This window comes from Elgaria multicarinata, chromosome 1 (assembly GCF_023053635.1).
Source record: "Elgaria multicarinata webbii isolate HBS135686 ecotype San Diego chromosome 1, rElgMul1.1.pri, whole genome shotgun sequence".
Lineage (NCBI taxonomy): Eukaryota > Metazoa > Chordata > Lepidosauria > Squamata > Anguidae > Elgaria > Elgaria multicarinata.
The window spans coordinates 16,104,673-16,118,029 of record NC_086171.1 but is presented as its reverse complement, the minus strand read 5'-3'; the positions used below and the strand labels follow the sequence as shown (position 1 = coordinate 16,118,029).

At 39.5% G+C, this 13,357-nt stretch overlaps 1 protein-coding gene across 3 annotated transcripts in view; it reads left to right on the top strand.

The window, feature by feature from the left end:
- Positions 1-12,276, top strand: part of SNX13 (sorting nexin 13) — a 94,734-nt gene extending 82,458 nt beyond the window's left edge. For all 3 annotated transcript variants that reach the window (XM_063123635.1, XM_063123636.1, XM_063123634.1), the window contains 5 exons: positions 721-792; positions 3,553-3,698; positions 6,250-6,318; positions 7,542-7,654; positions 8,522-12,276. In XM_063123635.1, coding sequence (XP_062979705.1) covers positions 721-792; positions 3,553-3,698; positions 6,250-6,318; positions 7,542-7,654; positions 8,522-8,769 — 648 coding nt within the window. In that variant the 3' untranslated portion in view covers positions 8,770-12,276. The remainder of the gene's footprint in view (positions 1-720; positions 793-3,552; positions 3,699-6,249; positions 6,319-7,541; positions 7,655-8,521) is intronic.
- Positions 12,277-13,357: the final 1,081 nt, after the last annotated feature.

Sequence of the window (13,357 nt, the reverse complement as noted above, 5' to 3'; positions counted from 1 at the left end):
GCTCGCCAATGCAGGGCTTTCTTAATTTTAACAAAGCACACCTTTACAGCAAGAGACGTACTAGCATAAATAGGAAGGAACCTTTCCTTTTAAAATGAGACTATAATGAAATCTGAAGTAGTGTTTTATGATATTAGGTAATCTGAATAGTAACATTTTAGAGATATAAAATATTTCTGCCTTACATGTTATATATTAGGTAGAAGTGAGCCTTGTTCTACCATCCCATTTGATAAATATAGTTCTTGGGATTTTTCACATGCCACTAAGTATTAATCATTGTTAGAAATTAGAATACAGTGTCTTTTTGTCATCTGACTATTTAGAATATTCATACTGCATCTTGACTTGTGATAGTGGGGTAAGTCCAATATTACACGAGCAGATCTCTGCTGATGTAACAGGGGTTTCCCTTCCCCTCCTTTTCCCTGTAGCCACCCACACATCCCCCAAACCTGCTCTGGAGTTGATTTGGTGGATGGACAGGGCAGGGCAGTGGGGAGGGGCATTTACTCCACCAATGGTGTCTATTCCACTGATGGAAGAATACCATTGGCTATAACCCACTATTTGTTTTAAACGTACATTTAAAATGTTTTAATGGCATCATGTAAAATCTGTTATTAAATATAGTTTTGAATTAAGTTCTAGAACTCTGGTGTTGTGACATATTTTTCAACCACTATGTTCCCCTATAAATAATATGTCTTCGGAATGTAGGAGCCTCCTTTAATACAGAAGCCATACGTTGATCCTAAACACTGCCGTGTTGCAGCACACCTTGATGACAATGTGAGTATACTGTTTTGTTTTGAGCTGAAATCAGTATTGGTTGTAAACAAGTTTATTATATTGCCTTTGTAAATGAAATGGATGCACATGCACATACACAACCAGAGTTTAATGTTGATATTACTGTAAAACGTGTTGAAAGATGTCAAGTTTATACCTGAGGCCTAAAGAACTACTGTAGGCATCCTCGAAGGCATGTCAGATGCACAATGCGATTTCCCCCCTCAAAAAGCTAGCCCCCATGTCTCATGTCAAATTGTTTTGAAACTCCTTCAGTTTCAAAAGCTGTTTGCCATGTGGCATGGGAGACTGCTGTTTGAGAAACAAAAGCCCCAAATTTCTTTGGGCAAGCGGAACTAGTTGAGCAGTTCTTTAGATGCCAAACTGTATATTTGGTAATAAAAGCTTGACACTTAACATTATTCAATAATCTGATTAATTCTATATCAGTTGCGTAAAAAATGATTACTACATCTAATGAGATTTCTAGATCTGTGACACACATGTTCTCGTCATAGATCTAGATGAAACTTTTATTAGATCTAAAATTCTGAAGGATGTGCATGTGTGCAGGAATATGGTAAAGTTTAAAAGGTTAAGCCTCTGGTGTTCTCGTAAGCTGGTCAATTCCTAGATGTTTTGATTGAAACAGTGATCAAATATGTGAAAATCAGTTGAAAATATCTTTTATCTTTAATGAGGACAGAAAGACCATAAGATTACCAATGATTATATGCAGATTTGTCATGGTCATATATCTGCACCTGTTCTACACATTTTTTACTTGCCACATCAAAGCATTCCAATTTGTGTTTCTCAATACTGACTGCTACTGTGACTTTGGCAAAATGGCCTTTTTCCTCCCCCCCCCCCCCCGGGAGTATGACACGTTTCATATTGTTCATGTTATTTTAAAAATCATGGAAATTGCCTAACTACATATTTGTTTTATTCTTGTTATATGTGTTATGCTTTTAATGTTGTGGGAGAGATATTTCACATATGCATACAGGTAAAATGCATTTTCCAAAATGCGCAATTTATTGTGTGCTCATTACGTTGGGTTTGTATTGTAGCATCTCAGTTAATTGTGTGTGTGTGTGTGTGTGTGAAGGTTTCAGAAAAAGGGCTTTCTAGATTTGAGTTTTAAACTACTTCTAAAAATTGGTGTATCAGTGTTCCAGCAAACATTTGTTTGAAAAATTCCAAAGCTCATTTCAGCTGGTTTCAGGGGTGCTTCAGATTTGTTTCTGCTATGTTGATGGGCAAAAGGCATTTGGAATTGATACAAATTGCAAATTCAATTTGGAACATGCCATGGGTGGTATCCTGTTTAAAGTGGGGACAGTCAGAAATGCGAGTGGTTGAATGGAAGCCCAAAGGATGTTCAGAGCACTTGATTGGATCTTTGGCTAGAATGCAATGGGACGCTTACAACCTGCCTGCGGCCCACAAATTCCCATGTGGAAGCACACCCACTTCTTGTAGAACAGAGATTTCCTAGGCAACCGGAAATGAGTGAAAAAGGTTGTTTCTTGAAGAGGGCAGCTTGGCAGAACTTGCATAAGGGAATTACCCTGATCTGTCCCATTTCAGAAATGAGTGTTTCTGCTTGTTTCAGGATTTCTTCTGTGATGAATTTCTATTGCGCAGTAGAAACGACAGGACCCATTTCTTGCACAGCAGAATCTGTGGGGTACAAGGGAATTGGTGGCGACATAAGCACCCCTTTGGATTCTGCCTCCTGTTATGTCTTTCCAGACTATTTTAGTTTCAGTTTAGTTTTATTCTTTTTGCCCTTCAGAGAACAAACTTGTGAGGGTGTAGGATTGTTGAAGTGTTATTAAATTTAAGCGATTTAATATTCATATAATTGTTTCTAGAAGCAGGACCATGTGATGGAATCGTACTAGCTAAAATGTTCATACTTGCACTCTGTAACCTGGTTCACACATAATGCCAATTCATGGGTTAAAGGAGTGAGTGCGCTGCCTTCTGCCTACTCACCACTTCCACTTTGCATCCGCTTTCTGAAATAGCCAGGAGTGCTGTTAGTCATGGTGTCTGAATCTGGCACGCTAGGTTGTTGAGGATAAAACAACCCAGAGTTTTAACCCAACAACAAACCATGGCGATGAGCCTGCAGGAGGCGGTATGCTTCCTTGCACTCAGCCCAGACAACCCATAGGATAAACAACCCATGTTTTGTCATTTCATGCGGACCATTTGACATGCTCCTCAAAAATGTTGATAGCTATGTCACAAACGATTCAGTGCTGCAGCGTAGATAGTGGTATCTTTAGTAATATGTAAATATTTGATATTAGTTAACTATTACAAAGTAGTAAATTTCCATGTTTGTTGTAGTGTGAACAAGTTACACTGGCTTGGATCCAGAAATATTTTCCTACTGCAGCCCCTTGTGCCCCCCATAAAACCTATTCCGTAGGTTTAAGGAACACTCTGGAACAGTATGGGAGGTAGTGTAGGGGGCTGCACAAAGAAGAGAGAATTTGTAAAATTACATCTTTCTGTTGTGGAAGCATCCGCTGAATTGAAACCCCTTCTGTGAGCGGAGGGCTCCTTCCGTTTCCAGAAGGTTTTCATTGGATCTAACCCAGTGCTTGAGCATAAGCATTACAGCAAAGCAAATGCTTCATAGCTTTGTTGGTTGTGGTAAACATTGCTGAAGTTGTCTGAAGAAGATTATCTCTTTTCCTTTAAATAATGAAAAATAATCTTTCCATCCCAATTTACTAGGTGGAAGACAACGTTCCTCTTAAAATAATGCTGCTACTCATGGATGAAATTTTCGACCTGAAAGAGAGAAATCAATGGTTACGACGAAATATTAAAAACCTGCTTCAGCAGCTTATTAGAGCCATGCATGGATATACAATAAATAAGTACTGCCTTCAATTTTTCTAATACTTAAGAATATGTATTATGTGAAGTGTGTTTGAAAAACTAGCATTTCTCCTTTTTAAGCACTAAAAATCTTGATGTAATTTTAATTACAATGGAAAGATAATACAGCTGCTTTCGTCATACTGCTGGGCATACATAGAAAGGCTAGCTCGGGTGGGGAATATCTGGAACGTGGAGGGTTGGCACCTTCTGTGGGCTCCGGCCTGAGGCAACTGGGGGTTTGGAAAGAGGGTGGAGAAAGGAAACTGCGATCAGTTGGAGATCACAAAGGGCTTCCCCTGCCATGCCATTCCCCCTCCCAATGGGATATTGAGCAGGAGTTGGGGAAACCACTTCGTTACCTTGGATTACATATCAGAGATAACAAGGGGATTCCCTCCTTGACAATCCGCTTGCAGAAGTGTCCTGCAAGGGCCTGCCAAGTTTCTTTCGTTCACTTGTCACTTGGACCCTAATTGGGACACAAGCGACACACAAAGGAGGCGCCCAACTTGGCTGGTATTTGTAGGACTGGCTTCTTCAAGCAGAATGCCAAGGAGGGAGTCCCCTCGTTATCTCTGACCTGTGATGCCTTTGTGCATCACTTGCGCCTCAATTGGGCTGAGATCTGCATGCAAAGGAGACAGCTGGATGGCTCTTGCAAGTGCCTGCTGAGTCCCTTTCCTTGCCATGCAGCACACGCCCCAATTGGGACACAAGTGGCACATAGAGGAAGTGCCCAACTCAGCAGATAGTCCTGTAAGTGCTGGCCAAATCCCTTCCCCCTTGCAGAGAGGAAAGGAAAATTGGCAGGCGGGGGGGATGGCATCATGCGAGGGACATCATCCAGCCCTGCTCCCTTGATATCATCCAGCCCACCAGCTTCTTCTGGGAGTGGGGGAATCTGCCCTCCCGACAAATAATAGGTAACTTGTCCTGAAGTAGCGGGTGCTTCCCTGTCCAGTCATTGAGAATATCATGAGAGAATGCAGGATAGGTATACTTGCCTGTCAGATTGAGAAGCTGGTCCCTTCAGAATCAGGGCCTGTTAGAATCAGACCCATACAGCTTCTTGCCTCACGTAGTTGCTTAGGATTGTTCCGTACACTGTTTTTACTTCTTGCGGTGCATTATTATTTCTCTATCTTCTCTTCCTCAGTCAGCTAGCTTATGAAACTGTCTAGTGTCCATTAAGTGCAGTCTTCCCCAACCTGATGCCCTCCAGCTCGCATCAGCTCCAGCCAGCATGGCCAATGGTCAGGAATGCTGGATGGTGTTGTCCACAATGTCTGCACGGCATCAAGTTGGGAAGTCTGTTTTAGTGAAAGCAAAGCAGCAACCAATCTGGTAACTTTGAGATCATTGTGGGGTACTAGATAGTGCAATACATTTGGATTTTGGTGGAGACCTGGAATTTCTTCTCAACTATGAAGCGTAGTCATTGGCACTAGGCTTGTCATTGACCGGGTTCACGCATTGGCGGACAGTTAATTGGCTTATTAACCATCCCCATACATATTGGTGTGCCACCCAATTTCCCTAATTACCCTCATTTGGCCTGGCTTGTTGCTTAACCGACAAGGGTGGGTGGCTGGGATGATTAACAGATCACTCCGCATTCATGCCCTGTTGTAGGGTTGCTGGGTGCTTACCCCAGCCACCCACCCTTGCCAGGTGCGCATGTAACGATAACTCACACCAGTTAAAGGCAATCAAAGAAATCAGGTGGCAAGAGCAAGGATGGTTAACAAGCCATTGTGGCTTCCTAACCACTCTCATGTCATGTGAACTGGGCCAGTATCTCTGTCCTAACTGCATCCCAGGAATCTCGTGAGATTATAATTGGCCATGAATACCTTGCAAGAGTTTGCTTTGCAGAGTCATCTGTTTAAGATAATCTTGTGAAATAAGTAGGAAAAAATGTGGATTCTGGGTTTGTGGGGCCGTTGCTCAGAGGAAGAGCAGAAGTTTTACATGCAGGACGTCCTAGGTTTAGTCCCCGGCATCTCCGGGTAGGGCAAGAAAAACTCCTGCCCGAAATCCTGGTGCCAGTCAGTGTTTATAATAATCCTGGGATAGATGGACTGATAGTCTGACTCAGTATAAGGCAGCTTTCTATGTTTCCATGATACTGTCCCCTACAAAGCTGATCTTGATGTAAGGATCTTCTCATGAAGATATAGAAGCATGCCCTAGTGGCTGCAAGAGTAGCGGGCTCGTTACGAAGAGAGGCGACACATTTTTTCTCCATCCCTGCCTCCCTTCCAGGTCTGCTCTCCTTTTTTGGCTACTGTTGTATCAAGAATGCTTGAGCAAGAGATGTTTTCCTTTTATTTGTTGCACTGATTTTGAAGAAGACAATGGATTGGATCCAGACTAAGTTAGTTAAACTAAATGCCCATTAAAGTCATTGGTGCTAAAGTCATAACAAGTTTGTCCTATTGATTTTAGTGGGATCAAATCCAGTTAACTTAATCTGGATCCAAACCAATATGTTAAAGCAATATGCTTGATTGAAAATGATTAAAACAAGAATTTTCTTCATTTCAGAAAAATAGTCGATCACGTTGATTGGATGACGTCTCCTGAACAAGTAGCCGACACAGTTAAACGGTTTAGGTATGAGCTTTTTACGCATGCTAGGTTCAAAGCGATATATATATTTCTACTTTAATAGAACCACTTCCTCACCTGGGCTTTTCCAGGTAGTCTTGCTTTGTAGAAATATTGATTTGTAAATATGTTTTTGAAAAACATATATTGGGGCAAAGAAATGAAAACATTTCTTTGCCCCAATATACACTTGACCATTTTGCCTTATAATGTATGCCCAATTATCAGCATCCATTGTTTCTCAGGGCTTGCTGATAGGGAAAATGAAAGCAACTTTGAAACAGAGGGTATTAAGTCTGTCTCCTCCAACTATGCTTAATTGTGTAGTTTTTACTTTTAAAAGTCCAGTAGCAAGATTTAAATGACACCATTATCATTTTCTACTTTCCTCGCCTTTGCGCTAATGATTCAAAGCTGTATCCCAGGGATGGAGTTGGATAACCTCTGGCCCACAAAGTTTCCTCCTCAGGCCCCACCCCCTCTTCTAGCAGAGTGAATCTCTGACCTGATTAGCTGTTGATATGAGATAAAAGCTGTTCCCTGCAGGGGGAAAAGGGTGGGGCCAGAAGAGGAAGCTGCTGTGCTGCTTCCTTCTCAGGCTTTTTTTTTTTTTGCAGAGACTGCTCAGTCGACAGAGTAGCCTTGCAGAGGCTTGGTACTTGTGAGGCTCTTTGAAATTGCTCCCCACTGATTCAGGCCTGCTTATTTCTGAGTAGACATACTGAAGCCATGTCCTGCTGGCTTCTTAGTAGGCATAACATGGGTAAAAAAAACCACGCATTTTTGCCTTTCGCCGTGCCTGCAGATGGAAAGTGGATCCTGAGATCTTTTCCAGATTGGAATTTGGTCCTTGGGCTGAAGAGAAGTCCCCGTCCCCCCACCCGCTCCCTGCTCTATTCCCTCGGTTTGCTGAGCTACCTTTGTGCGTTCTTATTGGTACTCCAGCATAGTGCTAGTCCTCCTACTAAATTCTATTGCGGTCAGATGAATAAGCCCCTGTACAGTCTGTTTGGGGACAGCTGCTTATATAAGCTGCCTACCCCTGGAGCCAACCATTCTTATATAGCCAGGGACTGAAAATGCACACAAATCAATCCGGAGATACTGAATATTGAGGTTTTGACATAGCGTCTTATCTTTGCATGTGCAAGACTGCTACACAGTAACACATTTTCAGACGATAACTATAAAATGATTTTCATTTTACCAGTAAACTTGTCTGCTTACAGAGATGCCTTTTGGCCGAATGGCATTTTAGCTGAGGCTGTTCCTCGCAGAGACAATGCCATCAGAATGCGAACTAGAATTGCTGGGAAAACAAAATTACTGGGGATAATGCCAGGTATGTGAATTGTATTTTTTAAAAATGCTTCTTGAATTCAAGTAGGAAATGCCCTCAGCTGTAACAGTGAACCTTTAAAGAAGCAGAGTTTTGTTTGCCTGTATCTGAATGGTATATTAGCAGTCAGATTGAGGAATTGTACTTGGCTAAAGAGGCTCAGTTCAGACAACATGTTAGTCAACGCAGTGTGAAAACTCCACTCAGTGGTTGAGTTTGTAGGGGGTACTCCCCACGCAACATGTCCTAACTCCACTGTTGTGTGACTGTGGGCTACCGTGGAGTTGAGCAAAATCCATTGCAATGTTTGATTTACAGTTCCTCCACCCACTCTCCTTCCCTGCTCTTCCCAATGGTATCCCATCAGCCATTGCTGCAAAAAACCCAACAACAATCCCAGCAGCTCTCCTAGAGGGGCACTTCCTCCTTTCGCCTGTCTTGCCAGGGAAATCTGTAGACAGTGGGAAAAGTCAACACAGTGCAACGGAAAAATCTATGGAGTCTGCCACACAACACGCAAACAAGCGTTGTGCAGAAACACTCCTCTGCACAGTGTGGCTATTCTGTGTGGAGAGTTTCCCCAAAAAAACTCCACCGCAAGGTGGAGCTTTCCCACCAGACAACACATTTCTCAACAGTGGTGTAAAAACTCCACTGTGGAGTTCTAAAACCTCCATTGAGAAACGTGTTGTCTGAACTAAGCCATATTCTTCTTTGTATTTAGTATAGAGACTTTCTAAGCTATGAGACTTATTTTCTTAACCGTCCTTGTTTTAGAATCTGTAATCTTGATTGGTGATTTTACAGTAAATATAGATGCATGTGAAGATAAAGTTGTTACTGAACTACCATATTTTGTGTTTTTTCTAGATGAGCTGAAGCATATCTTAGGTGCTGAGACAACAAGGAAAGGCATTCTCCGAGTCTTTGAAATGTTTCAGCATACTCAACTAAATAAGAGGATGGTGTATGTCTTTCTGGAAGGCTTCTTGGAAACCTTATTTCCAGCAAATGGGTTCCCTGATCTCTTCAAAAAACTGCATTCACGCTCAAAGCAAATGGAGCGATATAAGCATAGACTACTATCTACGCAAGCGCCTTTTTTACAGAAAAGGTGACACTCCAAACTATTAAATTGGTGTCCATTTGCCCAGGACCTGGGCAGATTCTCTGGGGCTTAAAACTCTCATGCTGTTATTTCTGCACCAGTCTTTTAGTGTCACATATTAGAATATAAATGCATCCATAAGAGATGTAATTATTCTCATCCTTCGTCTCTAATGCAACTACTACCATGAACTGGGTTCATGTGTCTTAAATGATTTGGTGCATTTTCATGCAACATTGAGAATACTTGCCCGCTCTGTAAGAATGTCTGTTCCTTCCACTCCTGAAAGAATCTTTGATTGCCAGCAATGAAAAGTGCTAGACCATGTCCACGGAGAGATAAGTAAAGCACAATGGTGGTGATAGCAATGGAGGACTTGGCTGCTTTGCTTGGAACTGGGAGATTGTGCAATGTGAGAATCAGGTGCGATTTGATTTGCATTTATGACTGTTGAGGCCTTGAAGGTCTTGGTCAGCAGCGCTGAAAAGATTGAGCTAATATGAAGAGACGTCTTTTGGAACAGGTGATTCTGAGAAATGTTATAATTTTTCCAAAGCTACATTTGCTAACTAAAGGTTGAGGAAATATGTGCAGAAGCCACATTAACTTCACCTTCCTGAATTAAAAAGGAAACACTAAGTAAATTATCTTGGCTGGGTTTATTTTCAGTGGGATAGGGCAGAAGTACAGAAAAACAGACATTGGGTTGCATTAGCTGTTTAAGGGTCTTGTTTTGCTCTTAAATTATAATCCTTGTAGTCTGCATATAACTTTTAAAGGAGAATTGCACTTAGCAAGGAGAAGGGCAGATATTTAAAACAAGGGATTACCACATTTATTAGGAATCTGAGGGGCTGGGGAAGGGAAGCAAATTAAAATACATTGCTCTTGAGATTAAGAACCTATTTAAAAAGAAATGTACTATATGCCATTAAAAGTCACACTAAGATATATTTAAGTATGTTCACCTCAAGTGGTAAATTGCTAAAATAACTTGGTTTCTTACTGACATGGAAGTCTTAATGACTTAATTGAACAGTCATATGCAAACAATTACAAATTCCTGAATGCACCATAGTGTATATATGAAAATAAGAGACACAACTACAATATTTTTTTAAATAACAATCTTTTTTTATTTTTTGCATAATGTAAAATTTTAATAAATAAACCTCTTCTACACAGAAAAGCCCCCTGTCTATCCTCTTTACTTCCAAACAAAATGTCTAACTGAGAATGGAGTAATAATTGACTATACTTGCTTAGCCTTAATTTATCTTGGACTCAAAACACCTCCTTTTCTGACTCTCCTTGGTGAACACCTTCTACAACCAATGAATTACAACCCATTGCTTATAAACCTCTGAATATTCTGCTACATACTGTGTTAAAAAAAGATTTTAAAACCCAGAAAACATCCAAGGTATTATACATATTTAATGCTCTTATATTAAACACATATTTTTGGAAGGGAGTCTGATTTTAATCACTGGGCAATATGTTAGGGGTTTGGGTATAAATGTAATACCTACAGATCTTGCAACGAAGGTCCTCCATTTAGTAACTTACATTCAGGAGAAAATATCTGACACTTTGGAGGAGGAAAGGGGAGTAGCTGAGAAGTGCATCTGCTTAAGGACTGCGGTCTGGTTCCTCCCACCCTTCTTACTTAGATTCCATAATGTCTGCTCAATATTGCTATAAAGTCTGCTCAATATGGGCTGTAATAATTCTTTGCGTCTTCATTTACAGTAAGCATGTGTTTAAGTGCAATTGTTTTGTTCTGTCTCTGCAGATCTACATACTATATATGTAATCCCTTTTACCAGTATCAGGACAGCTGAAGATAACATGCATTAAGTATCAATTCCCTGTCCCACATTCTCCATGTTTTTAAGTAAAGATGACAATTGACATGAAACTCTTTCATACCTGTTTTAAACATTTCTATTGATTTGATCTTCAGTCTATGGCCTAATTCTCATTGAAGTGGGTGATACCACTTTAATTGCAGGTTGATTGAATGATGATCATCCATGCATATTTTTTTTTAAAATCACTGCATGTAGATAGCATGTCAGGAAGAATATTGTAGCTCAGCTTTCCCCCAGCATGTTAGTTTTCTATGAAGGGATTTTGTTTTTATATGGAGGAGTATTCCATCATATGACAAACACACACCTTCAATTTGATGTCATAGGATCCACACAGCATTCAATGAAACCTAGGTCTATATCACCTCTTAATGTTCATATGCCCAGCCCATTTGACCTGTAAAGTAGTAGAGCTCCATAACCTACACGGAACATTGTGTACAGGAAACCTCGCAGGCCTAAATACAAGTCATAACAGAGCACTAATATATGACTTGAATTTGAATTAATACATCTAGATTACTCAGTTTAATTTATTGTATTGTCAAAGTAGGGATGATGAACAGTCAATAAACTATGTAGTATCTCTTATCTTCCAGCATCTACATTGGGCTTTAAGATTATCCTCAATTGTTGCATTGTTTAATTGACGACATATCCATAAAATCTTTGTGTAAATGAAACATAACAATGTGTAATTTCTTTTAACACAGTTACTTCACAGAGGGTTTTGTCATCGGTATTTAACTTCAAAGTGTGCCTGCAGACAGGAGCCATCAGTTTTATGTGTCTTTTTGAGTTATTATGTATAGTTCACATGTTGAATATCTACATTATATCAACTGTGGCCCCTGTGTCATTTACACCCTTCAAAATACCCCCAAAATTGATTGTGTAAATGCAGCACGCACTTAGCCAGAAATGTCCTGGCCTGAGAAAGCTGTGACCAGCCTCTGAAAATAAATGTGCCATTGTCCAACAAAATGCACTTAGCCTTAATTAAGAGAGAATGAACAGTAAGGTGGAATACTTCATATGGTTCATTCTCAAGCTTCTGCCTCTGGTGTTTGCTATAAATAAACAATTAATTTTAAATGCTACCAGAATGTGTAACAATTTTTAAAAGTAAAGTACAAATTCCACAATCTCAATTTTAATTTTAGTGCAATATTTTCATGTAACGCATGTATATTTGAATAACTGTACAAAAGAGAGAGAGAAAGGAAGGAAGTTTTAAGATCAAGGGTAAACTGTCTTAACCAACAATGTATATTCTGTTATTGCTGCTGTGTTGGCTTATCTAAGGACTTGTTTTAAAAGTCTGGTTTGTCACTCTTTGTAAGTTCCTATTCCCTGTGCTCAAATGAGCATGGTTCTTACATTACAAGGAGCAAAATCTAAAGAGCACATCTTAATATAGCTGTTAAATAAATGACTTGTGCATATCATTGTACAGTATGTGTCAACTGTGTGCCTAATGGTTCTCTCAATATTTCCCCCTTTTCTTTAACAAAGAATGAAAACAAATTTGGAATGCCATAGTCTCTCTCTTTCTGAACAGCTACAAGCTCTTTTTATTTGGAGTTTGTATTATGTTTGTCCAACAGAAACGCTTGGAAAAGTACACTAATAAAGTATTAACAAGAAAGCTTTGAGTTTGTCTTATTTACTGACGCTGCATAATTGCTGATTAACATTTATGATGTGATAGCAGAAGACCTGCTGCAGTGGAAATATGTTTAGAGATTTGTTCTTGCTAAAATAACCATCTAAAATGTGATTTGGAGTTTAAAATAAGGTAAGAAAATATTTAATGGAGTAAATAAACTCGTACATTCAATAGGAAGCAATTTGGAATAAGTGCATCACAAGCAAACTTAATGAATCTCAAACTTCTGTGCACCTGCAAAGCAACCACATTAGCTATAAATAATTGCAGACCTTCCAAAACATATTGTATACCTTTAGTGCAAAAATGGTCTGTAGGGTTTTCCTTAGGTTTTATTTTCAGAACAGCTGGGTCTGCATGCCAGAACTATTGTTTTTCTTGAAATATATAAAAATTCCAGCTGTTTCACATTAATCTTCGACAACTTGATACCGGAGGGCTGCTAAGATGCCACTTGTTTATCCCTGGGGAAAATGTTTATTGAAACTCTTTTCTATCCAGGTAGCCAGTGAAATTGGTTTCTAGAAAGAAATGAGTTCATTGGAACAAATTTTATGTTTTTAAATTACTGATGTTACATCAAACATGAGGATGATAGCAGATCACTAGTATACATACGTAAAAGATTAGTGATGTGTGTAATTAGGAGAATGTTATGAATGCAAGCTAATGGATATGAGTGATGAGTTCTCTAAGCATATACAAAATGATATATTTGCTAAGTTATGCGCTTCAGCATAGCTCTGAAAATTTCTTGTGCCAGATAAGAGGCCAATTCCTTCTCTGAACTGTCCAATATTAACTTGTACTATAAGCTATTTCAGTATCTTTACAAACTAATGAAAAGTTTATGCCAATCATTTTCAAGAACTCATGATTCTCTTGAGATCATTTAAGAGCAAGTGAAAGAAGCAACATTGGAAAATTATTGCTAGATTCATTTTACACTGTAGTACATGATGATTTTAAAATAAACCAGTACTACAGTAAGTGACTTGGCAAGGGAGTAAATCCATCGATGTGAATTTCATGTTGCTATTTAATTCTGGAAAGCG